At 52.4% G+C, this 24,283-nt stretch overlaps 1 protein-coding gene across 2 annotated transcripts in view; it reads left to right on the plus strand.

Moving 5' to 3' along the window:
- SRCIN1 (SRC kinase signaling inhibitor 1) overlaps positions 1–24,283 on the plus strand; it is a 140,267-nt gene that overhangs the window by 63,255 nt on the left and 52,729 nt on the right. For both annotated transcript variants that reach the window (XM_090044579.1, XM_090044580.1), the window contains exon 3: positions 2,714–2,737. In XM_090044579.1, the coding sequence (XP_089900705.1) occupies positions 2,714–2,737 (24 nt within the window). The remainder of the gene's footprint in view (positions 1–2,713; positions 2,738–24,283) is intronic.

Consider the following 24,283-nt stretch of genomic DNA (forward strand, 5'->3'; position numbering starts at 1 on the left):
AAGAACTTTGTGCCTTGGGGCCTGTTTGCATGAAAGAGCATCACCCGTTTAACTTCAATCACTTTCAAACCTGAGTTAGTCCGTCCAGTGCAAAGCCTTCCTTTGGTTTAACAGTGGCTTCTGGCTTATTGACTTCAGCTAAATCAATGCAAGTCACTCTTAAACTAAGTGTGTCCACATGGGATTGGTTTGACTAAACTGGTTTACAAACACACTGCTTACAAACTGATACATGTTCACAGGGGGAGACCTGGCCTTGGTCTGCACGTCTGTAAAAGGAAGATAGTAACCCTGGGACTCAACCTCCTGAAACTGTTTGTGGGACACTCCAAGATCCTTGGACAAAGGGAATGAGATGGGCACAGCATACTATCCTGGCTTTTTATCCTTCCTGTTTCCGGAGGGCTGTGATAGGACAGATCTATTAACTGTTGATGAGGCATTTCTACCTCTTAAGGAAGGAAGTGCCTTTGCAAGGGCCATTGCCTGCCTCTTAGGAAGGGAAGTGTCTTACCTTTTAGCTGTACAGGCATCACACAGCATTGACCAGCTGTGACAAAGCTGGTATAGAAACAAGTGCTTTGAAAAGGAAAGGGAGGGGAGCTTTGGGAAAAGAGAGCTAGGACACGGAGAAGAGAAGAGCCAGGGCCACTTGGCCTGGCAGGGCTGCCAGGGCAGAGGGAGCACTGCACACCCTGGCCGCTGTGGGAGCTGCAGTCTGGCAGCGCTCATGTGTTTCTGTGAAACAGGTGCTGTCACGCTCAGGTCAAAATCAAGGAGCCTTAACATCCTCACCCCCGCTCAGGAGAAGAGGTCCTGCAAGACAAAGCCCATTGATTGTCACTGAAGCTCTGCAAAGAGGGAGGCACCCCCAGCTCCTGCCAGACAGCTGACTTCCCAGGGCTGCAGGACTGCAAGGCAGTTCTTTGTTTTGGAAGGAATTTGCTTCCCTCGAGTTAGTGCGGTAGTCACCGTTAGTCTCATGTTGGTTTATATGGCCCTGATCTGAGCTGTACTGATATTTATGGCACTAGCCTGTTTTCATACTTGGCGCAGGTCTTGTTGTGGTAGGAAGCCTTTCTTGAGGCTTGTCAAGAGAGCAAAACCCTGCTCTGAAAGAAGTGACTTGACTTGTTCCGCCAGAGGGCAGGGGATGCACGTCCTGGAGCACGGCATCCTTAAGTGATTCAGTGATTCAGTATCTGTGACAGACTTTTGTTTACTGTGTATTAGCCTCCCATTTGCCTCATACTGTCTTCTTCGGAGCTCGCGGTGACCTCACTGACCTGACTCCCAAATCTTCCAGTCCTTCATCCCACCCTGGCCTGGGGTAGTGAGTGTACCCCACTTTGGGGTGTACCAGAGCATGCTAAACCCAAATGGACTGCACTAATCTGGATTCTACCCTCCGTTCCTCAGACCCCAACTGGTTCTGATAGTGATCTGCTGAGCCGATAGCCTCTGCTTTCTGAGAACAAAGGCTAAGTCATGGGCATCTGTTTGACTCCCATTTTATTACGGGCCTTAGCTGGGATGCAAACAGTGGCCACTTGGGGAGCAAGGATCCAGATTTAGAGAACAGAGGAGATAGCTCTTTATGGGCCTTCATCTCCTTGGTTAGAGAACAGGAATTCAGTTCCCCCCGCGGACGATTGTAGCATGTAAGCCTGAGAGCAATAGAACATGCCCCTGGGAACTGATTCACAGCGTGGGGATCTGGACATAACCAGCTCTGGTTATGATGCCACCTTTGTGGTGATGGTGCCACCAGTCCCAGACTGTGAGTGAGCCATTGTCTTGTTGTTGGCTGTGTTTTGTCCTAACACAGAGAGAGGAGAGACTTGGCCTCATTCAGAGCCCTGGGCCCTTGACTCAGTTCCTCACCCCTCTCCACTGCCCTTTCTCAGGGGACCTTGGTATGTGCTGCAGGGTGTTTTTAAGCAGCGAGGGGTCATCTCCAGCGAGACAGTCACCCAGAAAATTAGGCTAAGCTTTGTGGGCAGTGCTGGAAGCTATGAAGTCCATCTAAACTCCCTTCCTCAGCCAGCAGCTGATGGCTCTGTAAGAGAAGGTCCCAGGCCTTCTGGTACACTTGGCTTCCAATAATATGCCATGATTGATGCCAGCTCCTATACCTCCCTAGAGCATGTATTTGAGATACCAGGGATGCTCCTTGCTTTGCAATCCCCAAACATCAAATCCTTCAAAGGAGCATTTGCCTTCTGTTCCAAGCTTTTGGCACCAACCCCATGAGGGCATGTGGGGAGGTGAAGAGGCAGAAGGGAGAAGAGGGGAGATCCTTTAAAAATAAGAGCTCTTCCCTGACATCCAGGGCTGAGGAGCAGGGAAGTAACTCACCTTGAGGGGCACAGCAACTACCAGTGAGAGCCTGAGCTCACTTTGGCTCCCTTTATATTTTTCTGTTTGGGTTAGTTTTACTCCTGACGTGCCCTAACAACCAGAGCTGGTATGTCCCTGGTTGCCTGCCTGCATGGTCCCCTTTCTCCCAGTGCCCCCCCTGCTAATGCCCAGCACCTATCCCAAGATCATAGCAACATTAGGCAAAAACCACCGGGGAGGGGACTTTAAGTAGAAACTAAACCAGGCTGTGTGTCACAGTTTAAAGTCAACAGTTCTCAAGAAAACAGAATCTTAATGGTATTTTTTTGTTTTGTTCTTTTTGTTTTGTTTTTTGTTTTGTTTTTTTTGTTAGCAACCCAACTACTGGAGCTTTAAGGTCAGTATTTCTGATTTTTCACGCTTCTGTTTAAGATGCATGCGCTTTTCAACCTTTCTACATCTCTGCGTGCTTGGAGGTGGGTGGGGAGCCTGGAAGCTCAGCTCAGACTTTCCTGTGTTGGTTAGTTTGGGGTTTGATTAGCAGTGTAAGCTCATAATAAGGCTGCTACTGATGCTGCTGCTGGTTCTTCATGGTGAGTCTGGTGTGACAAACCTTTCCTATGGAAGAGATGAATGTAAGTCACATCCTGATCTCAGGTGCACCAGTCTAAATCCACACTCAACCCGTTGAAATGAAGAGCTGATCTGGACTTATCTCACCTGACAGAAACCAGAGTCCTGGACTCCAGGATTCTGGAAAAAGAGCAAAGGACACTGCAGCCATTCTGGATAGATTCTGAAATCCAGCCCAGATTGGGCTGTCCTGCCCGGAGGCCAGGTCAGGGCTCCAGGTAATTGAGATCCTCATGCTCTTCTAAGTAAATCCAGGGAGGGGAAGAACAGCAGATGCAGACAGCCCTGCACGCCTGTTGCATCTTAGCATGTTCAAAGTGTAGAGGGCTCTGCTAATCCTTGTACCGCTCCCCACCATGTACTACGCATCCATCACTTATGTGCACTTAGACTGGACAGAGACACCACTGCACTAATGAGTTTCACCTTGAACTTCTCATGCATAAGCACGACAAATTTGGGTTTCCACTGTGCTGAGAAAGGGGTTCCCCAAACTCCCCTGTCTGTTGATAGACTTTAATTAATAGGTATGAGAAAGAGTTTCATGGTTTTCTCCAAAACAAGAGATCAGTGCAAAAAAAAAAAAAAAAAAAGCAAAGTTACTCTGGAAATCAAAGCTGTAGCACCCCACCCACAGGAGTGGCCCCCTGTCATAGCAAGCTTAGGGATCCCTCTGCATGACAAGAGCCTGGGGCACTAGTAGCTTCCTTGAATATAAATGCAGATAAAAATGTAACTCCCCTTCCCCCAGCCACCCATTATTGGGCTGATCCTGCCAAATAAACTTTGGTCTGGGATGTGGTGCCCATCTGGAATGGAGCTGAGTCATGCACAAAGCAACAGCTGCTGTATGTTTGGCTGGCAGAGGCTGAGGTATGGGAGGATGCAAAGCCATCTCCTCACTGTTGGGGAACCGCCCTGCTGCCTGTTATACAACCCTCAGCTTCACAACCTCCCATAGCGCAGCCCATTGGACTAGTGAAGCCTAGTGCTAGACCCAGGCAAGGTGTTGGGTGTCCCCTGAAAGCCACTGGGAATGCTGTCAAGCACTAGGGCAGGGGTTGGCAACCTATGGCACACAAGATGATTTTGATTGGCACCATAGGCGCTGGGGCCAGGAGGCAGCCAAGGCTGGGGCTGCACCCACCAAGGCCAAGGTGGGGAGGCAGCCATTGCCAACACTGCGCCTGCTGGGGCCGGGAGGCAGCCAGGGCCAGGACTGCCAGGTCTGGGAGGCAGCCGGTGTTACGCCTGCCAGGGCCAGGGCTGTGGCCGCTGTGGCCATGGCCAGCCCGACACTGGGCAAGGCCGCTGCCCACTATGGCCCTTTCCCCTCTCCCTGCCCCTTCCCCCTACAGACTTTCCCACCTGGGGGTGTGCCCCCAGACCCTGCCCTGAGTGCCCAGGCCCACTGCTTGGCACCCTGGTGCTGCCTCCGCCCAGGTGGGACAGGGCGTCTGTCTGCCCGAGCCCCAGCTAGGTCTTCCCTCTCAGCTCTGGGCCTGGGTTCTGCCTGCTCTGGGACCATCAGGGAGGCCTTAACGACCCAGCCATGGCGGCTGCTGCTGCTGGCGTGTTGCTGCCTCCTGCTGCCGGACACTACCCTGGGCCAGTGGCCTTGAGCCATAGCTGGTAGTGGCGGGAGACATTGGTGGTGAGGGTCACATCCTCTTTTTTTCTTTCTTTCTCTCTTTTCTTTTTCTCTCTCCCCTCTTCTTTTGTCTCCTTTCTCTTCTCTTTCTGTTTATTGCTCTTTTCTTTCTCTCTTTTTTCACTCTCATCACAACATGCTTAACAAAACAAATACACAAGAGTAAAGATAATATAAGAAGTTTTATTTATTGTCACCAGGTTTAGAATTTTTAGAAAATCAGGTATTTACCATAAAAAAGGCAACATTTATCACTATTAACTTTACTAATACACAGTGTGTCTTGCCATGTACCTCCTGCCCTCGATTTGTTTTTCTGGCATGCCGGCACTCCGGCACCTTCCAAAGTAGGCATTGTAGTTCTTTCGGTGCTCTGGCCAAGAAACTTTGCCTACCCCTGCACTAGGGAATTGGGGCCTGTGATGGGGCAGGTGCATCTGCTTTATAACAAGCTTGGAAGGAGAATACAGCCAGCCCCGGGGCACACTGCTGTATGCATTCAGGTAGTCAGCGGACACCATAGTGGTGTGGAGGACTTCTGTAGAGCACAGGGAGGGCACCTGTTCATGAGCTGTCATGCTTACTCTGAGAGGAAGAAGACAGCTCTGCCACTGTGGAGCTGGCCTGGGAACGTGGAGATCAGGGTCCAGTTCCAAACTCAGAGGCATAACTAGCAAGCTTTGCATGCTGGCAGGATGGGTGGGGAGTGCCATGTGCTGGAGACCAGGGTCAGTGTGTCAGTCTTATCTCCTGCAAAGAGTTAAAACTGCTGGGGGGTGCTGCTGCAGTGCAGGCTCCCTCAGGGCTGCCCCACTCTAAATCTGTGCCTAAGGTTGGTTATGCTCTTCTCTAGGCTTTATGGATATGCTGGGGCCTGTGACTCCAGTTCTCTATCTCAGTTTCTTTATCTGTAAAAGGGGGTAATGACACTTGCCTGTGTGTCGAGGTTAAGGGGGGTGCATGAATGTCTGCACAGGGCTGGGTGATCATCACTGGGCAGAAGGGCAATAACTTTATTTTTAACCACATTGGGCAGTCACTAGCTAAACCTAAAACTCAAGGAAATGCAGACCAGGCATCCCTATGGGTATCTCCTGGCTGTGCCAATGACTTCAGTCATCCTGGCTTTGATCAGTATTGCCCTTGCAAACAGTCACCCCACCGTGCAGTGCAAAATATGTGTGTATCATAGAAAGCTTCCCCTACCTCCCATGAGCACTTCATGGCTGAGGAAGGGGGGTAGCAACAGGTCAAGACCCCTTTTTGGTGTTGTAAGGCGAGCCGTCCCAGCATAAGGTAGAGAGTGCGGTCGGGGGGTGCCTTTTCTGGAGAACATGACGTGGGTCTTTCCAGCTGTTTGCGTTGTGCAGGCAAGGGACCCTCTGGCTAAGAGAGGCATTGCCTCTGACCAGCCTCCACAGCCTGGCTCTCCCAAGGCATGTTGCTGCAGGAAACCAAGAAGGCTGAAACCTCCCTGAAGCAAAGGAAGGTCCCTTGCTGTCTGCCTCTACTATAGTGCAGGGCATAAGCCTGACAGCAGCTGGGAAGGGCTTGTCAAGGGAGAGCTGCTCTTTCTGCCTGGGAGGTGATTTGGGGGAATAGGTCCTCTTGGAGCATGCTAGAAATGCCTCCATCCTCAGGGGGTTTACTAGCTGCAGGCTTTGCCCTTGGCTGCAAGAGCACTTTTCACCCCTGAGCTTCCATAACCACCAAGGCCTCCTCATCTCTGTCACCCTGCATGGGTCACTCCCTACTCTCCCCCATTGCTGGGAGCATCAACCCCCCACCCCCACCCTTACCCCCATCTCTGGTCTCTCGGAGTGAGCTCTCTTCCTTGCCACTGCTGGAAGTGAATGGGGCAAGAGAAAGCCTCTTACAAGGACAGGTGGGGGAACAGACAGACAGACCCATCTTTTGAAGAGTCTGTGGGGCATGACCTGCCTTCGTCCCATCCAGCAGTGCTCCTTGCTCTTTCCTCTCCCCACAGCCCCCAGCCCTCCCAGCCCAGGATGGGCAGGAGCCTGCGGGGGATGCAGTTCTCAATTTTTGAGGCATGGGGCTCCATAGGGATGTCCTATTGAAAGAGGCGCTGCCTCACCTGCCAGTCCTGGGCTTGGGATGTGCAGTTGGTCTTGTCTATCAGTCATGGTCCTGTCCAAAGGGTATCCTGGGAGTGCTGCTCTGTGGGGAGGGCTGAGGAATAGGGGAGAGTTGCCAGCCTCAGAAACAGTGTAGGAAAATGCAAGCTTTGCCAGCTAGTTATCAGGGCTTGCTCTATGCCCTTCTTCCTTTACACCAAGCCTTGTCAGGGGTCTGTGCCTGGCAGTCTTCCCCAGCCCTGTCCAGGTATGTGTACCAAGGACACACTCCTTGCCAAGTATCAATGCCTAGAGCTCCACCTCTGCCAGTCATTCATGCCAGGGTCTCTTTTCCTCTGCCCCTGCTTCCACTCCCCTCCATCGCCATGAGACGTTGATGCCTGGCTGAGCCCACCCCAGCTTGCTACACACGTGCCCCTTCCCCGGCGCCAGGACAGGCTCTGCACAGGAGCCCTGCCCATCAATCCTGCCTCTCTGCGTGGCTGTTGTCACGGAGCTTCTGGTCTCCTTGTCCCATTGCAAATTCCAGAGTTCCTCCGCCAGACCAGCCTGGTAACCAGCGACCTTTCGGTTCCCTAGCAACGGCAGCCGGGAGACAGGGATGGGTTGAGCGGAGACTTTTGCCAGACCCATCATCTGCTGTAATTTTCAGATTGTTTAGGGATTTTGCTCTCCTTGACACCTTCCCCATCCAGGAGCCTCTCAGCTCAGAGCGCTTGTCAGAAGCTGCCTTTCCCCACCACTGGTCCCCTCTGGGTTGTAGCTGGTAATGAAGAAATCAGTGGCAACTGAAGTCTCCCCCAGGAGTCAGATTGTGTCTGACAGGAGTGAGATAGACCTCCCAGGCTGGGAGGGGCTGCCACAATTCGGGGGTGGGGGGAGGGTTGGAGACTGGGGTAGCCCCCCTGGCCCCTGCTACCCCCCACCCCAAGCTGCCGGCCAGGAAGTCAGAGATGGGTAGTGCTAGCTGAGAGACAAGCAGTGGTGGTCCTTGTCAGATCTTTTCCTACCCCTCCATCCTGAGGCCTGTCCCCACTATCTCACTTCAGAGTAACAGCTCCTTATGTCTCATTATACTGAACTGGAGGCTGGGGAAGCTTGTGAGTGTGCAGCACTGCCCTCTGCTGAACAAAACAGAACTTGTCAGTTGTGTGTCATAAGCTCTGTACTGCTCCCTGCAAGTGGAGATTCTCCTCTAGGTTGACGGGGAAGGACAGGTACTTTTCAGAGCTGGAAAGATCCTACTTGCATTCTGCAAAGCTCCAGATGGCCACAGTGTGCAGGTAGCACCAGCCACAAATTGCTTCCTGGGCAGAGGTTTGCAACTGCGTGGCAAAGACGCGGGCTTCTCATTAGCATATTGTCTCTGTCACAGGAAGCTGCTTCCCTTCGTTTGGCAGGCTGGGGACTTGAGGAGTTTGCCCAGCCAATATTATACACGACAGCGATATTTGCATGAGTGAGACAAGCAAATACCAAGCAGGCTTAGCGCCTGTAATCCTGCCATTTCTGCACCAGAATGCAATAAACATTCGTTCCCATGCCCTCCTGACAGCCTTATGCATCAGCTGTGCTGCAGAGTCTGCTGCTGAAGTGGGCTTTTATTGCAGGATATTTTATCATCATCATCATTATTATTTGCAAGTTGAAGACATCTGGGTGCGTCCAAGGAGGAGAGAGGAGTTGACAGGCTAGACCTGGCTCCTTAGGAGCTGATGTTAGTGCAGTCCATGCTAACACTGCGTAGGGTGTTGTCACAACACTGGCAGGCTTCTGCCATGGTCCCCCATTCCTCCCCTTCTCTGGTCTGTCCCTTACAGGTTGTCCTTAGATGCTCAATTCACTGTCAGTCTCAGGGGGTGTATTCTCTGCACTTTATATTCATCGTTGTAACCCATTTAGGAAAGGGGGTAGGGAAATGGCTCCCCTATTGTGCAGATGTGGAGCTGAGGTACAGAGGACTAAGTAAGGTTCCCAAGGTCACCCGTGAGGTCTGTATCATTCATAAACTGAACCCAGCCCTGGGGTGCCTTTCAGCTCCTGCCTTTGCTGATGTTCCAACTGTAAGATCAAGAATCTAAGCGCAGCTCAGACCACTTGCTTCCAGCCTCTTCTCTAGCACCTCCAACCCTCCTTCCCCCCCAGTCCCAGATCACAGGCCTGCCTGCATCTTACTGTCAAAGCAAACCAGCCCCAGGAACTTTTCTTGACAATTAAGTGGTGTTAAATGCAGCGTTGTGGCCAAATGGTAGTTTGGGTCATTACATTGTTCTGTTTTAAGCTACTTAATTTCCCATCTCCTATGACAGTGGTTCTCAACCTTTTTTGTACCAGGACCCATTTGTAAACATCAATGGCCAGTCCTGACCCAGTGCCCTCATCCCCAGCGCCCCCAGTGTGTGGGGCGGCGGGGGTAGGGTGGGGTGGGGTGGTGCAAGCAGCCCCTTGCTAGCTGGAACTCTGCCAGCCTGCAAGGGAGAAGCCATGGTTTCACACATTTTTTCCTTTAAAGGAGAATCCATTTTTAAAGTTTGTTTGTGACCTTCCATATATTCTTATGACTTACTTTGGGGTCATGACCCACAGATTGAGAAACACTGTCCTGTGATATCCTCTCTTACTTCCTGGCCATAGTAAGTTGTGCTGTACTCTTGTGCACTGTCAAACAGCTGACATCCCCCACCCCAGAGGTGGCTGCATTTTGGTGGCAAGATCCCTGGAAGGTCCTAAAGGTTGTAACCCTGGAAGGTCGTGGGCACCCTTTACTTTCATTGGCAGCCAGTGGGCATTGAGGGTCCTCAGCTTCCCACGGGGTCTGGGCCATTGTTTCTAAATTGCTTTGGGACCGCTTTGAATTGAAAGTTGCTGCAGGAGAGTTTCATACCATCATTGTGCTGTGGGGTGGCCAGGATGCAGGTCACAAGGAGCCTGTGTATCTCGGGTTCAGAGGACAGAATGGCAGCAAGATTTACCTGTCCCAACACAGCAGAAGTTTGTGGGACCCCTGCACCGTGGCCTGTGACAGAGGGAGGGCTTAGCTGTGTGACACACCCAGTCTGCAGGCAGTGAGACTCAGGCCCCCTCCTCTCTACCCCCTGCTAATGGTTTTTCCCACATTTGATGCTCCCTGAGATTTGCCCGTGCCCTGCAGAGGCCTCAGTAGTTTGCTGCTTTTGAGAGATGCATCATGTGCAGTCACATCGCTGGGGAACAGGGTGTTTTAATTTGGCCTCTGCTTAACCCGGCAGATGGAAGAACCCACCAGGGTAAATGTCATCAGGCCAGCTGAGGCACAGGCAGCGATGGAGGACGCCGTCCTTGATTAGAGCCTGGGAGCAAGCCGCTGGCTCCTCACTCACTCGGCAGTGGCTGCAGATGTAACCAGCCCTGGCATGACTGTACCAGCTCATACTACCCTTTCCCTGTGTTTAGCACCACTTCCCCTCCTGCTAGGTCAGGCTCAGCCTGGGACAGGCGGCTGACTCCTGATGCCCCTCTTTGTGAGCCCCAACCACCAGCAGAGAGTATGGGTGACCTCCCCCTTTCTGCTCTTTCAGCTAGGGAATTGAGTACTTGAATGAGACGCTGGACAAGGGTCCTGCCAGGCAGCTTGCCTGGTTGGTTTGTGTTTGAGATTTAGCCTGCTGGGTTACAGCCCTTTGTATTCAGAGTGAGGGCTCTCCCCCCACCCCCTCCCTGCTGACTTCATCCTTGCTGGCTTGTCCTAGAGGGACCACCATGGTGTGAGCTATTAGAGCAGGCAGTTCCCAGCTGCTCTGTGCCCAGTGAGTCATGACCTGTGCTGTAAGAGAAGTGTGGCTGTGATGGCTGTGTCCAAAGTGTGCCCCCACGTGGGGCTGGGTTGGGGCCACTCCAGAGGAGAAGCTGCTCCAACTCAGGGGGCACTCAGGCAAGAGACCATTAGAGTAGCACTGGGGAGTCCCTGATAGGACATTCAAGGCCATCACCCCTAAGGGAGGGCAGAGTCTAAAGCTGGTGTCCTCAGGCCTGGTCACTGGTGCAGAGAGCGTCAGAGCAGCAGGACACAGTCATCTTCCCATTCCTCCCCAATGCACTGTGTGATGCACTGGGAGGGGGTCTTCTAGGAGCACCCCCCCCAACAACTCCCAGCTCTGATCAGCGGGGATAGGACTGATAACACGCTCTGAACCCATGCGTGTGGAAGAACCATCACCAGGATGCACTGGGGCAGGCAGCAGGAAAGCAGCTGCTGTCAATATTCATGAGGCTGCAGAGAATCAAGGCTTTTAAATATTTATCAGGCAGGCAGAGGAGTGAGGAGCTGCAGGTATCAGCCTGGGAGAAGAGCTAGCAGCCACCTGCGCTCCAAACCACGATGAAGGCAAGGTTGAGGGGAAGCCACTGGACATGGGGAAATGCCACCCTTGGATTTCCACCTCCCACTGTTTGCCCTTTTCTCTTTTCTTTTCTTTGCTCTTTCCCTCTTTGTTTCCCCCTCATGCATTTCCTCTCTCCCTTTTTCCTGGAACGCTGAGCAGCTTGCCTGGGCTTTGAAGGATGATCACGGTGGGCTTCCGTTGCCGCGGGGCCCTGGGTTCAAGAGTAACCAGTTTAATCATATTCCTGCCAAGAGGGGCCCCTCAAGGGGATGCTAGGCTCCTAGCTAGCTCCTGCTCACATCTGGCGGGCAATGGTAGCCCATGCAAATCTGTTAGGCAGGGCCCCTTGCTTTAGTCAAGGGGTCTGGTTTAACCACTAATCCGATTTTTGCGTTAATCCTGTTAACATTGCGATCAGGATTAATTCCGGGTTAATCGGGATAATCCTGACAAAATGTGGAGCATTAGACGTTAGATGAATTATTGTTGCCCTGAGCAGTACATTTTTAATTCGGCGGTGAGACCCAGCCAGGGGGCATGGGGATGGATGGGAAAGGGGGTGAGGCGGGAATTTGAAAGGTTGTGACAAGAAGGGAATTTGAAACTGAAATGATGGAGTTTCGGAGTATACTCAGGTTGGGGGAACGCATAAAAGAGTCATCCCAGCCCCTCAAGTCTGAGGTGAGCTGTGATCAGAAACGTGTGTGTGTGTGTGTGTGTGTGTGTGTGTGTGTGTGTGTGTCCTGACCCCGCTCCTGCCCCGGGTTCCCAATATTGTAGGTCATTTTGGACCCATTCTTCACAGCTTGGGCCTATCTGTCTCTTCCAGCAAAACCTTTGTGATGTCCGGAAAAAAAATGTCAGCCTCCTCCTAGTTCTTCCTTCTCACACCTTTTCTGTGCTTTCCCAGCTCTGTCTCCAGAGGGACATAGCAAGAGGGGATCTCAGGAGCCTTTCTTTCTTGCCTCTCCTGTTCATTATACAGTGCAGCAATAAAGGGGTATCAGTGAGGCTTTACCCCCAGCACTGGCAACACCAGGCCCTGACACCAGAGCTCATAGTCATCAAGGCAACTGAGGTGGGGTGCACAGGTCACAGTGCCAACACAAACATTCATGGTGGAGAAGTAGATAACCTCCGCAGATCCTTTCTCTCTCTAAGTAACCTATCTAGCTGCTGCTTAATTTGGGAGCCATCTCCCAATTCCCAACTTCCTCAGTTTCCTAATAGGGAGCTTCTCGAAATTATATCTTCTATCACTACACTGCTCTTCCTGAACTTCCCCCCTCCCCATTACTTATCTCTGGCCATAGAGGTACTTCCATGCACCAAACAGCTCGGCATCTCCACCATTCATTCATACCAATGCCATCCTCCTGGTTCAGGGAGCCCCTAGCTAAAGAACAACACCTGTTAGCAGCACGAGCAGTCCTAGTCCAACCCCTCCTGATGCAAAGATGCCCATCAATGCAAAGATGCTATATGGGCTTTGGCTGGGGCCCATGTGCTGTGACACCCAGTGGAGGGGGTCTGCTTCCCTCCAGTAGAGAGCAAGAGTACACACGTGCAGTGGTCTGGTCCTGCATGCATGGGGCCCTAAAGAAATGCAGCCACCTGTGGGGTGGAAGTAGCTGACACAGTGAGGCATAAAGATGCAGGGAGATTTGGAGTACCAGCCTTGCTATTCAGTTGCTGGCAACCAAGCAGCCCATCAGGGATGTGCCAGAAGAGGGTGGCACCTCCAGCAAGTGGTGGGCGGGGCTGAACAGCCCCTTTCCAGATGTGCCCTGACATCAGTAGAGTGATGAGATAGCATATCTGGTGCTTAAACCTCTGGACTTTGCCTTGTCTTCTGGAGATGGCATTTCCAGGGCAGTGAGTCTGTGGCAAATCCCAACCCCAGGTGCAGGAATGGGGGACTGTGTCCCTACCTGGGAGGCATGCGCTGCTATGTAGGAGGACTCTTTCCTTCCGAGGGGACATAAGCAGTGTGTTTGCTCCAGGGTAGCACACTCCCCAGAGAGCTGCCACTAAGCCAGAAAGCTGCAGTGATGTGGGCCAGAGTCAGTGTCTTGAAATCTAGGGTCCTTCTCCACCACCCCCTCCAAGGTGTTCTGGTACTTGGTACACGGTCCTCTCCTGGTCTCAGTGTGACAGCTGTCCTGCAATCCCATGGCACACGGCATTGTCATGGCATGGTGCTTCTGCTACACCGCTGCAGTGATGCACTGCACAGCCCTACCACTGTGCATTGTCTCCCCACTCTCCCCACTGTCCACTGCTTCCCTGCATGGCGAGACTACAGAATACTGCTGCAGTGCTTAGTTGCATTGCATTGTTGTCACACTGCACTGCCACAGTGCACTGCCCCCTCCTCCCCACTTGGTTGGCATCGTCCATGGCATTGCCATGCCACCAGGCTGCATTGCACTGCCCTGGTGTAGTGTACTGCATTGCTCTATCACCCTATAGCACCCAGCTTCAATACACTGCACAGGCACACTGCACTGCATAGCTGCTCTACAAGATTGCACTGCTGTCCTGTGTGGCTGCACTGCCCTCTGCACTGGCACAAAACAGAGGCAGTTCCTGAGCTGCAGCCTGTGGACATTGGTTCTGCCCCACTCTCTGGTGCTGAGATCCCTAGGATGGATATGTGGCTCAATCTCTGACTTTATTAGGATGCTGGGGTTGGGAGACGAAAGGGCCTTGTTTCAGTGGGATCCTTACAGAGACCAGGGGACACGTATGGCAAGAGGTGATGACTGAGGGTTCCAGCACGCTCCAGAATGGCAGAATCCAGGGGACAGGGCAGCTTTCCAGGGCAGAGAGAGCTGGGGGGAGCCAGGAGCCCCCTCCCCAGCTCAGTGTGCCCTGAATACCCCAGCCAAGAAGGGGCCTGTGGGATGATATGGCCACTAGGATCACTCCTAGGTCACTGTCCTTTAAAGTGCCTAAGGGGCTTGTGCCTTTCCCCCATAATGCTTGGCAGAATTTGCCTGGTTCTCACTTCCCTTCTCCTTTCCCCACCCCACAGGCACACCCTATGGGATTTAGGAGCTCAAGCTCCAGGGAAAGTCCATTAAACTCATGCTTCCATGACATGTATGGAAACCTGCCTCCCCCCCCCAACTGTTCTCAGCAAAGTGTCTAGCAGCGTCAACAGCCCTGTCGCAAAACCCTCTGTTAGCCAGGCTCCGATCCTCTGCCATCCCTCCCCAGCAATGCCTTTAGCCTGTTTACTATCAGAGCTCATCAATAATTAAGAGTGAAGCGGCGTTCATCAGGGCGCGAATCAGAAGAGTGGAGTTTGTGCCATGCCACCTGCATTTGTTTGTTTCTCCTTCCTCCGGTTCACTCGCAGCAGGGTGCTCGGGGCTAGCACCTGGCTGGGAGCTGCTAGTCTCTGCACGGTGCTTGGCGTATGAGTGGGGGTTTGTTAGGACTTCCATGGTAACAGCTGGTGCTTTGCAGCAGCCATGATAAACGATAGCCCAATGCCCAGGACTCCACTCAAGGTATGGGGGGACCTGGGTTCCACACTCTGTTCTGCTACCAGCTCTCCATAGGCCCTTGGGCACATCTGATAAGGCCTTACTCCTCACAGGTCTCTATGGACCTCATTTGACCACCTGTATAATAGGGTTGCTGTTGTTATTTGCATTGACGAGACCCCTTGAGTGTGCCAGGGGCTGTACACACACCCAGACCAAAAAGATACTCCTTGCCTCAGTACTAATAGCATTAGAGATGCAGAGGTGTTTGGTGATTCTGGTAATGTGGGGACATAGAAGAGAGACAGATCACTAGGCAGGAGAGAGATGCAGGCTTGCCAAGGAAGGTCAGGGGTTTCCAAAGGAGATGCCCAAGGGCCAGTGGATTTCAGGGGGTGCCTGAGAGATCCTATGCTCACTCACTATAGGCAGGGATTGGACACGATTCCCACCTACTGCCCATGTGCTCCTGTTTCCAGGGGTGAAGGTGGAGTTCAGTCCCCATGGCTCATTCTTTGGTGCCTCTGCTGCACAGGCCATGGGAGGTGTGTGTGTGTGTGCACACGTGTGCACATGCAGATATTCAGCTATTCAGCACTCATCACCAGGGCTGGATTTTTAGAGGAGCTCAGCATATTAGCCACTGGCTGAGCACAGAGCTGCTTTCCTTTCTTCATTTGATTTATATGAAAAGAATAGAAAGGCGCCTTTGCAAAGGCTGTCGGTTCCATAAATCATAATGGGGATCACAGTCAAACTCCAGAGGCATTTGAGTAATCATACAGACAAGGGCTCTCCAGTCGCCTACAGAGACTCTTGTCCATCTCATGCCACCTCAGGATGTGCACCTTCCCTCTCTCTCGCAGCCCCACCTAGCAGCCGCCTGATGTAGTGTGTGAGCTCACCAAATACAACCTGTGTTGGCGTCACAATAGGAGATGCCAAGTACTTCCAAACACCCAGCTCTGAACGTCAGTTGCTGGGGTGTAACTGCCACTTTGCTGAGGTTGGCATCAAGTCACCCCGAGTCTATGACACAGCTCATCCCCAGCAAACAGAAGAGAGCTTCTATGTGAAATTCTTCAGTGCAGTCTCAGCTGGGAAGAGAGGAGGGCAGTGAAACAAGAGAGGAAAGATTCTGGGGATAAAATGTCCTACCCCTTCTTTAAACCAGCTCTAGGGACTGGTGGAAACGGTCAGATTTTGGTTACAGGTTTCATTGAAATCTGAACAAAAGCAGAGGAAAGGACTGATTTCCTTCTGGCCCCTTGCCTCCAACTCCTTGACTGTCTCCACTAACAACTTTATCCATCGCTGACCCTGGCTGCCATCAAGCAGCCAGCCTAGAGATGAAAGGCTGGAGATTGTGTTACCAGCTCCCAGGGCAGCCCAGTCCCCTGTGCACAATGGTCTTAATGAGCTCTGCAGTAATCAACAGGCCTATTCAGGGCAAGTCCCAGCTGTGCCAAAATCCCCAGCCCTGCTATTCCCATCTCCTTGGACTCTCCACATCCTGAATGCAGATGCTTTCATAGTGAAAGCACACCTGACATTCACCAGGGAGAGGGGTGCTCTGGAAGTGACTTTCTGTGGCACTGAATATCTTTTTTCAAACAGATGAAACTGAAAAGTCCCTGGCCTGGTTTTCCTGGGAGAAGGTGATATAAGCAGCATTAGGCAGGGGGACGCAGGACAAGGGAAAGTGGTGGCGTCTGTGTGAAAGCTTTTCCAGGTGTTGGGAGGCTACCCGTCAGCTGCTTTTTCCATCCCTTTGTGCTCCGCAATCCTAGTTAAAAGGTTGCTTAACTAGGGCAAATATATAGGCTGGGAGGAGCCAAGGACTGAGCCCTGTATGCAGGGATAGGTCCCTTTCACCATTCCAGTGGTTTGTAAATATTGACAGAGGGATGGTCACAGCTCCCCTGGGGCCCAGGAGGAGAATGCCCTGGACCAGAGGGCATCCGTGTGCCACTGCTGCCCTCTGCAGGATGGTATCAGAACTGTAGGGCTGTACCTCACCATCTGCACTGCCCCTACAAATAGGCTTGCAGTTCAAGCAGGGCAGGGGGCTGCTCTTCCAGAGCAGAGGGGTGCGAACACTCACCTTGCTGTTCCCATGGTTTTCCCAGAAGTCGTGGACTTTGTACCTCCTGACCAGATCTGTGGTGCAGGTGGGGAAACTCAGGCACTGAGATGGGATACAACCAATTGCAGAAGTTCATGTTCGAGCCAGGCAGGGTACTGGATTCTGTGCTGAGCCTCCTAGTCCAGGCCTATGGGTCTAAGCTGCTTGCAGGCACCTATCAATCAAGGTGGCCTAGTGCCTCTTGCTCTTTAGTGCGCTGATCCCACCCGCCAACACTCCTTTGAGACAGGCAGGGCTATTAACTCCACATTTGTACATGGGGAGCTGAAGCACAGAGAAGCCAAGTGATTTGCCCAGGGTGGCAGGAGGCATCTACAGCAGAGCAGAGGGACTTGACCCCGTGTCTCTCTGGTTGCAGGCTACTGCTCTGACCAATGGGCCACTCTTTCCCCTTGCCTCTGTTTAATTTCTGGTGGTCTCAAGGTAGATTGGGTTGCAGCAGATGAGAAGCTCTGAGCAAGCCAGGTCACTGCCAGAGCAGAACACTGCCCTGTCCACATCCAGTCTCGCCCTGTCTGCATCTAGTCTCGCAAGGCAGGAATCACCCTCCTACCCGAGCTTCTCCCTGGAAAGCTCAAGGAGAAAGCAGAGACATGAAAGGAATGTGGGGACCAGAGGAGGAAGGCATTTCATTACCAGATCTCAGTGGAGTTGGCAGGTTTGAACAGAGCCAAGATGGACCAGGGCCAGGACCAGTTCCCTCTTGAGACCTTGGAGGTATGATTGCTGCCCTAGCTTTCACCTTGCTAGCTCAGGAAACCAGAGCAGTGGAGTTAAGACAGCCTGGACTTCCAGGCAGGCCAGCCACCCCAGCACATTCCCACATGCCCCAGCAGACTGGGAGAGCCTGTGCTCAAGCCATTCCTACCCCAGTTCCACTGCTTGTAGTGCCCATGCCATCTGGAACAACGCTGGCATGGATATATGCCTGCCCCTGCGTCAACCACACCTCCTGCTTCAGTGTGGTCATAACCTTCATTTTACTTGCTAGGCCTGCCTGGGTGAGAGGGAGGCCCAGGCTCTAATGGGATAATTCTTTGTTTTTCTGGAGCAGGATGCCTGTTCTAAAAGCCTCCACCAAAATCGGGCTCCAGTGCAGAGACCCAGCATGAGAGATGGCCTCACTAAGCTGAACCAGCTGGCCAGTGGTAGAACTCATGATAGGGCCTGCAATCTCAAGCACCCAGGCCAGGCCATTTGGCTATCATGACTCCCACAGAGCTCCTTGCCATGCTGCCTGCCTGGATTCCAGGTTCTTGGGAGGCCAGATGCTGGGCTGCTAACCCACTCCTTTGTAATTTACCCATGGATCAAGTTTCCAAACAGTGACAGGTGACAGAGATCAGCCTCTCCTCTCTTCCCTGCGCCATAGCTAGAGGCAAAGATGTTCTCACCATCTCCAGAAGGCCCCAATCCAGCAGGGAGGCTGAGTTCCCATGCCCACCTGTTGAGCAGAAGGTGTTTAGTATCTCGCCAGTTGGGGGCCATGGTCAGATGTTGGCTTTACTCATGAGAAAGGGATTATGGGGAATTAATCCAGCTCAGCATCTGACTGGGAGCTGGAGCCTTGGTTTTATTTGCTTAGTCAATAACTGGTTTCATCACTGTGCCTGGGCCCTGCCTGGGCTCACCCAGTCTGCATGGGCTGCTTCCAAAGCCAGGACAGATCGGATCTGTTTGGGGTTATGCTGGTCCCTGGCCCTGCAGGGGAGACACAAGTGATCCCAGGCTGAAGTCTGTTGGGTGACAGCTGATGGAGCATAGCTGTTGGCTGGGATCTTTAAAGGGCCCTGTGCTTCCACATAGGGCCAATTTATTGCCAGCCCGGCTGCCTTGAATGCATTCCAGTCCATTATCTCTGCAAAATGTGACAGAATGGAGCGTGAAAAGGGGAGGTTTGGGGCTGCTGGCACACAGGCTGCCAGCTCCAGCCATCAGCCACAGCTGCTTTCCCGACTCACGGCCGCTCGGCCTCCATGCAGCCGGCAGAGCCATCTCGGGGGCCTTGCCTTGTGCCAGCGTCACCTTTGGGGAGAGGCTGAGTGACCCTGGAGACAGAGCAGGCTTGTGGCACCAGCATGAAGAGGCCTTATCTTTGCCAGAGCGAGAAGCAGGTCCGTATCAGCACTTGCAGCTGTGTTGCTGGTTCTTCATGCGGACAGTTGGGCGGTCTTAGGGTCTGGGATCTATAGGGCTAGGGGCAAACTGGAAATGAGACTGGAAATCAAGGTGGGCATGAGGAGTGCATGTATACATAGTTATTGCACGTCCGTATTTTTGTTTGGTTGCAGATTTTATTCTCAAGCACTGGAAAATGCCTGGACAGAGCATAAAGGCTGTGTGTATGTGTGAGAGAGAAAGGGAGAGAGAGAGAGAGAGAGAAGAAAACTTGCCCTGTGTCCAGCAAAATTCGATTCCTTAAGTGGGACTGGTCTTCACCTAACACTTGCATTCCAGATTGCCCTGGGATCCTACCCAGGGAAATCCATGAAATTCAAACCCTGAGAATCCATTGATGAATCTGCTTTCATAGCATGCCAGCATCTTATCCTTAAGAGGAAGAGCTGCCCACCTTTTGGGTAAGGTTTTTTTCCAGGGACTCGAACAGGGTGCAATACAGGCTTAGTGCCTATGTCTGTTTACATGCCTAATAGGTGGAATAGAATCTGGCCTTCTCATCTTCTGTGTGTTTGGCGCTATTTGTGTTTAGCAGTGCTCTATAACTCGTACACCCTGGGGCACTTGATGAGCAGCACATTTTGTCAAAACTGAGTGACAAGATAGTATCTATCTATAGTGACCTAGCTATCTAGGATCACTGTATATTCTCCAGTATCCCCCTTTCCATCAGTCTCATCTCTACGCATAAGGATCTGTCTACGGTGGGTTCCTGTATGTCTACCCATCAGTCTCCCTCATTTCTGGCGTGGTCCAAAACCAAAATACTAGAGTACCTGAATGAAGGGATAGCCCCATCACCCATCCCTCTTCCTACCTACCCCACAAATTGCACCCAAGCTCACTGACTTCTATCTTCCCCACTCCCCCGCAGGCCCTGTCAGGTGGCTTGGGATGCTATCTCTGCTCCTGGAGCACTGAATAGGTGACACCACCAAGTTGACAAGTGTAACAGGCTGGCGCAAATTAAGGAGCAGGAGGGAATGTAGGAGAAGGAGGGAGGGATAGATAGATAGATACATGAAGCAGGGAAGGAGTGGCAGTGGGGAGGGCGGAGGCAAAAGAGAGCCTTCCTTATCTAGCAGGGCAGATATAATGAAGCTGTTTCTGTGCTGACAGTAAAGGGATTGTTGGAAGTTTGGGAGGCTAAAAGAATTGCTTAATTGTATCTTTTTTTAGCTTGGAGAAGAGAAAAGACAAAAGCCCCTTCCCAGCCATGTTTACATAAGCCTTTTAGCAGTGTTGAATCCAGTGTTGCCGCAGGTGCTGAGCCCAGATCAGAGGGACTGTGGGAGAGTTCGTTCCCTCCACAGGACAGGTGTGTGTGGGAGTGCCTCCCTGCTCTACTTCACAGGCCCTTTGTTAGCCAGTGTCCCTGGACAGAGAGCTGAGGGAGAGCTGGCTTGGGGAAGGGCATGTTCACACTTCATTGCAGTTGCTGCTCCAGTTCCCCAGTGGCTGTCAAAGAAGTTCCAAGGTTGGCAGGCCTCAACCCTGCTCCCCCAGGTCAGCACCTTTCCTGGGAAAGCAAGCAAAGTTGCAAAGGAAGCTTGGACTAGTGGTGGGGGCAGGACCCTGATGGGTGTCTATACTAAGCCACAGACTTCCCATATAACGTTGGGCATGTCACTTAGGCCCAGAGCTTCAAAGGCATTTGAGTGCCTAATTCCCATTGAAGTTACTGGGTGTCTAAATACCTCTCTGAGCCAGGATCTCAGTCTCTCTCTCTCTCTGTCTCAGTTCCCTGCCTGTTGAATGAAGACAGTAGCATTTCCCTGCCTCCCAGGGTTGTTGTGAGCACACTCTAGGAGTCCAGGGCCATATACATGATACAGAGTTTGGGTGTTCTCTGCCAGCCCCACACCCTGACAGCAAAGAATAGCACAGACCACAACAAGAATCAGAGCTATCACTGCTGATTCAGAAGAAAGAGGCTGTCAGAGGCTTATCTTGGTCACCGTTGGAGGATCAGATGAGCCCCTACCTGATACCGTGAAGGCCTTGCTCCTTCCAAGACACCTGGTACTGACTGCTGTCAGTAATAGCATACCAGACAAGGATGCATGGCACTTCTGCTCTTCTCCAATCTGGAGCTCCTGTTGGTGTTACAGCAGTGCCTACCAGTCCCAGCTGAGGTCATGGCCATACTGTGCAAGACTTACATATGCACAGAGGTAGGCTCTGCTCAGACAACTTCACAATGCAAATCGACAAAGCTGACAGGGAAGCAAAATGACCTGCCCAAAGTCACCTAGTACATCAGTAGCAGAGCAGGGAATGGTGCTTCTGTTTCCTGAATACCATAACAGTACTACAGCCCTGGGGTCATGCTGCATTTTTCCCATTCTTTGAAGGTGTGAGGAATGGTGCTGGGCTGTGGCAGGGAAAGAACCAGAGATACTGTTGCAATGAGGCAGATGTAGCTGGAGGGGAACAAACAGCTTATTTTTTTTTCTTTTTTAGCTGTAAAACAAGCACATACAAAAAAGGGTTGCAGTCTGGAAGAGGGGAGGTGCCCCATGTGCTCTCACCTGGGCCACAGTGGGTGTCAGGAGAGAGCAAAGGACGTGCTTTTGGCAGCACACACTGGTCCCTCAGTGAGAAAAGCATGTGCAGCACCATGTGCAGAGGGGTGATGCCAGCAGATGGTGTTGTCACCAGCTTGTTGGGTGAAGGGAGAGGGCTGGGCACCTTGCAAGCATAGTATTTATTAATCACTCTGATAACACCTGGATCATAGGAAGAACGTCTTGTCTGCCAATCTTCAGGCAATCTTCTGCCATTGCATGATCAGAGGTGGAGCAATTGGGGCACGGCGCTGGAGGGGGACTCCTCCCAAGGTCACCTAGCAGGCCAGGAACACCCAGATGTCCTGGGGGGCCAAGGCAGTGCTCTAGCCAGTAGGTTGGGCTGCCTTGCAGAAGGGAAGCCGCAAGGGCTCCTACCTTCTTGAGTCCTCCAGCAGGGTGAGAAGCAGGAGGCCCAAAGGCATGAGGATGACAATTGCTCCTCCTTCCATGGACCCTAGGACAAAGCCAGGTGCTTTGTGAGGGGACAGGAAGCTTGGCTCCTCAATCCCTGCCCATGAAAGTAGCTGTCCCCATGACAGCTTGTGAGAGACAGGGGCTCCTATATCTCCACCCTGCACCTGGAGGGCTTTTGCACCATGACTATATCCAGTCTCTCCCTGTCAACCCAAGGGAAAAACCCAACACTGGGTACAAGCTGTCCATGAGTGGGACCAAAATCACAGGCACTGCCTGCCTGGTCTGCCTGCCATTTGCCTCTCTGCCTGCCTGCCTGCCTGCCTGCCTGAGGGTTCACCCACCCTCCAGCAGGGCAGTCATTTACTCTGCAACCATCTTGGGTGCCAGGGGTGGTGGTAGGAGGCCCGTAAGCTGTACTGGGCACTCGGGGGCCAGGCTACAGGTGGAGCAGTTGGCTTGGCTTCCCAGCACCCTCTCCCAGGGCATGGCCCTGGCGGGCTGAAGCTACCCTATGAGCCCTGCCCTTCCCTCTCTGCTCTGTGATCTGCCTGAGCTGGCTCATGCCCTGCTCAAAGAGTGCATTTGTCTTCTGCTTCTATTACTTGTACCTTCCTGTTTTCACAAATTCTTCTTTTCTCCATGCTCCTCTCCCTTTTCTCTCCTGGCCTCCCCCTCACTTCCTTTCTCTTGCTCTCCCTTGCCCCAAACCACCTACAGGCCATGTGGATTTGCCCCCAGTCCCCAGCAGCCACCATGCCCCTGGCCCCTTACCAAAGAGGCCATCCAGAGCGTACAGTTAGCCCAGCAGCCCCATACCCAACCTGCCTTTCCTCCCCTGTCACAGGCTGTAATCTCCCTGACCTTGGCGCCTGTTAGAGCAACCCTCCCCCCCTGCACACACTCACATCAGCCTACTCTCCCAGATATTGCTCACTGCTTGGGTTTCTTTCCAGCTCCGCAGCTGGTGTCACAGGCTCACAAACAGTAGCTGACTGGTAGCCTTGATCAAACAAGCCGCGCTTTCTGCTTTGTGCTGAATTCCAGGCCCTTGCCATCCTCCTCCAGTCCTTCATTAGAGCCTCAAAGCCAGGCCTTGCTTTTGTTGTGGTGCTGGGGGGGGGGGGGGGCTGTGGCTCTCCCTGGGAGAAGTGGTGTGCAAGGGGTTAATTAGATGGCTGCTTCCTTTCTCTGGGGGTCATGGTGGAGTGGTAGGCAGCTCTGGATTGTGCTTCCTTTCCTTCCCTGTGAGTCCTTTTGGTATTCACATCGCCACGGCCCCATGGCTCTGTCCCCAGAGCTGCTCATTCACGATATATCATCGTTGTGGCATAAATGCACCCTCAGCAGAACCACCTGCCTGACACAGGCTTGCAGCGGGGTGGTGGGAAGGCTGTTAACCCTGCAGTGGCATGCAGTCAGCAAGAGCCAGGGTGGTCTGCTGCACTTGTCAGTGGGGGACCAGAAGCTGAGGCATTTGACCTTGTGCAGCCATTTAGGGCCAGGTTCTCTGCAGGCTGAAGCATGCACAATTGATTGGGGCCACATCTTCCAACGGGTAGGGCTCATCCCTCTGAAAGGCTTCATGGCAGGCACTGAGAGAAAGGGGGAAACCCTGCTAATGTAGCATGATGCCCTCACACTGCAGAACTCATCCTTAACCCTTCATGGTTAGGCAGGAGGTAACCAACATGATAGACTTGCGCACTGGGATGGACTTCACCCCAGCTGCCCCAGCCCTTTTCTTTGGGCTAGACCCAAAGTTTGGTCCTGATTTCCACTGGCAGTTGGAATTGAATTTTCTTGCCCACCATTCCTTCTGTAATTCTCTCCCCTTCCTGCATTGAGAGCCAAGCTGTGTGAGTTCCCATGCGAGTGGGGTGATAGAAGTATAAATAAGAGCAGAGTTCTGATAGCACAGACACTGATACCTTCACTGTATGGCTGGTAGGTGGATAAGCCCTCTGGGATGAAAGCAGCTCTGTAGATTCCAGAGTATTATGATCATGGCATGTTCCCATGCGTGACAGTCTCAGCCTTTGGGATCCTGGTCTGGGTTAAACAGGAGCTCTGACTAGACAATCAGAATGATCCCTTCTGACCTTGAAACTAACCTCTCAAAGCACAGATAAAGTGATGTGCCCAAGGCCAGCAGCAGAGTGGCTATCTCTGTAGTCCCTAGCCCCATGATTGGATCATAGTGCCTCTGTGTTTGAATAATGCTCTTTCAGAGAGAAAGTGCATGTTCCCAGCCTCTCCCAGCAATACTCAGCCGCAAGGCACTTCAGTTCTGTGGAGTGATGCCTGGAACAGCCCCATTGTAGTAGGCAGCTGACCGGAGCATGGTAGCAGAGCACTCAGGATGCCTCACAGTGATTCCAGAGCTGTGAATTCAAC

Source organism: Crocodylus siamensis, chromosome 4 (genome assembly GCF_052110815.1).
Source record: "Crocodylus siamensis isolate JL-2025a chromosome 4, ASM5211081v1, whole genome shotgun sequence".
Taxonomy (NCBI): domain Eukaryota; kingdom Metazoa; phylum Chordata; order Crocodylia; family Crocodylidae; genus Crocodylus; species Crocodylus siamensis.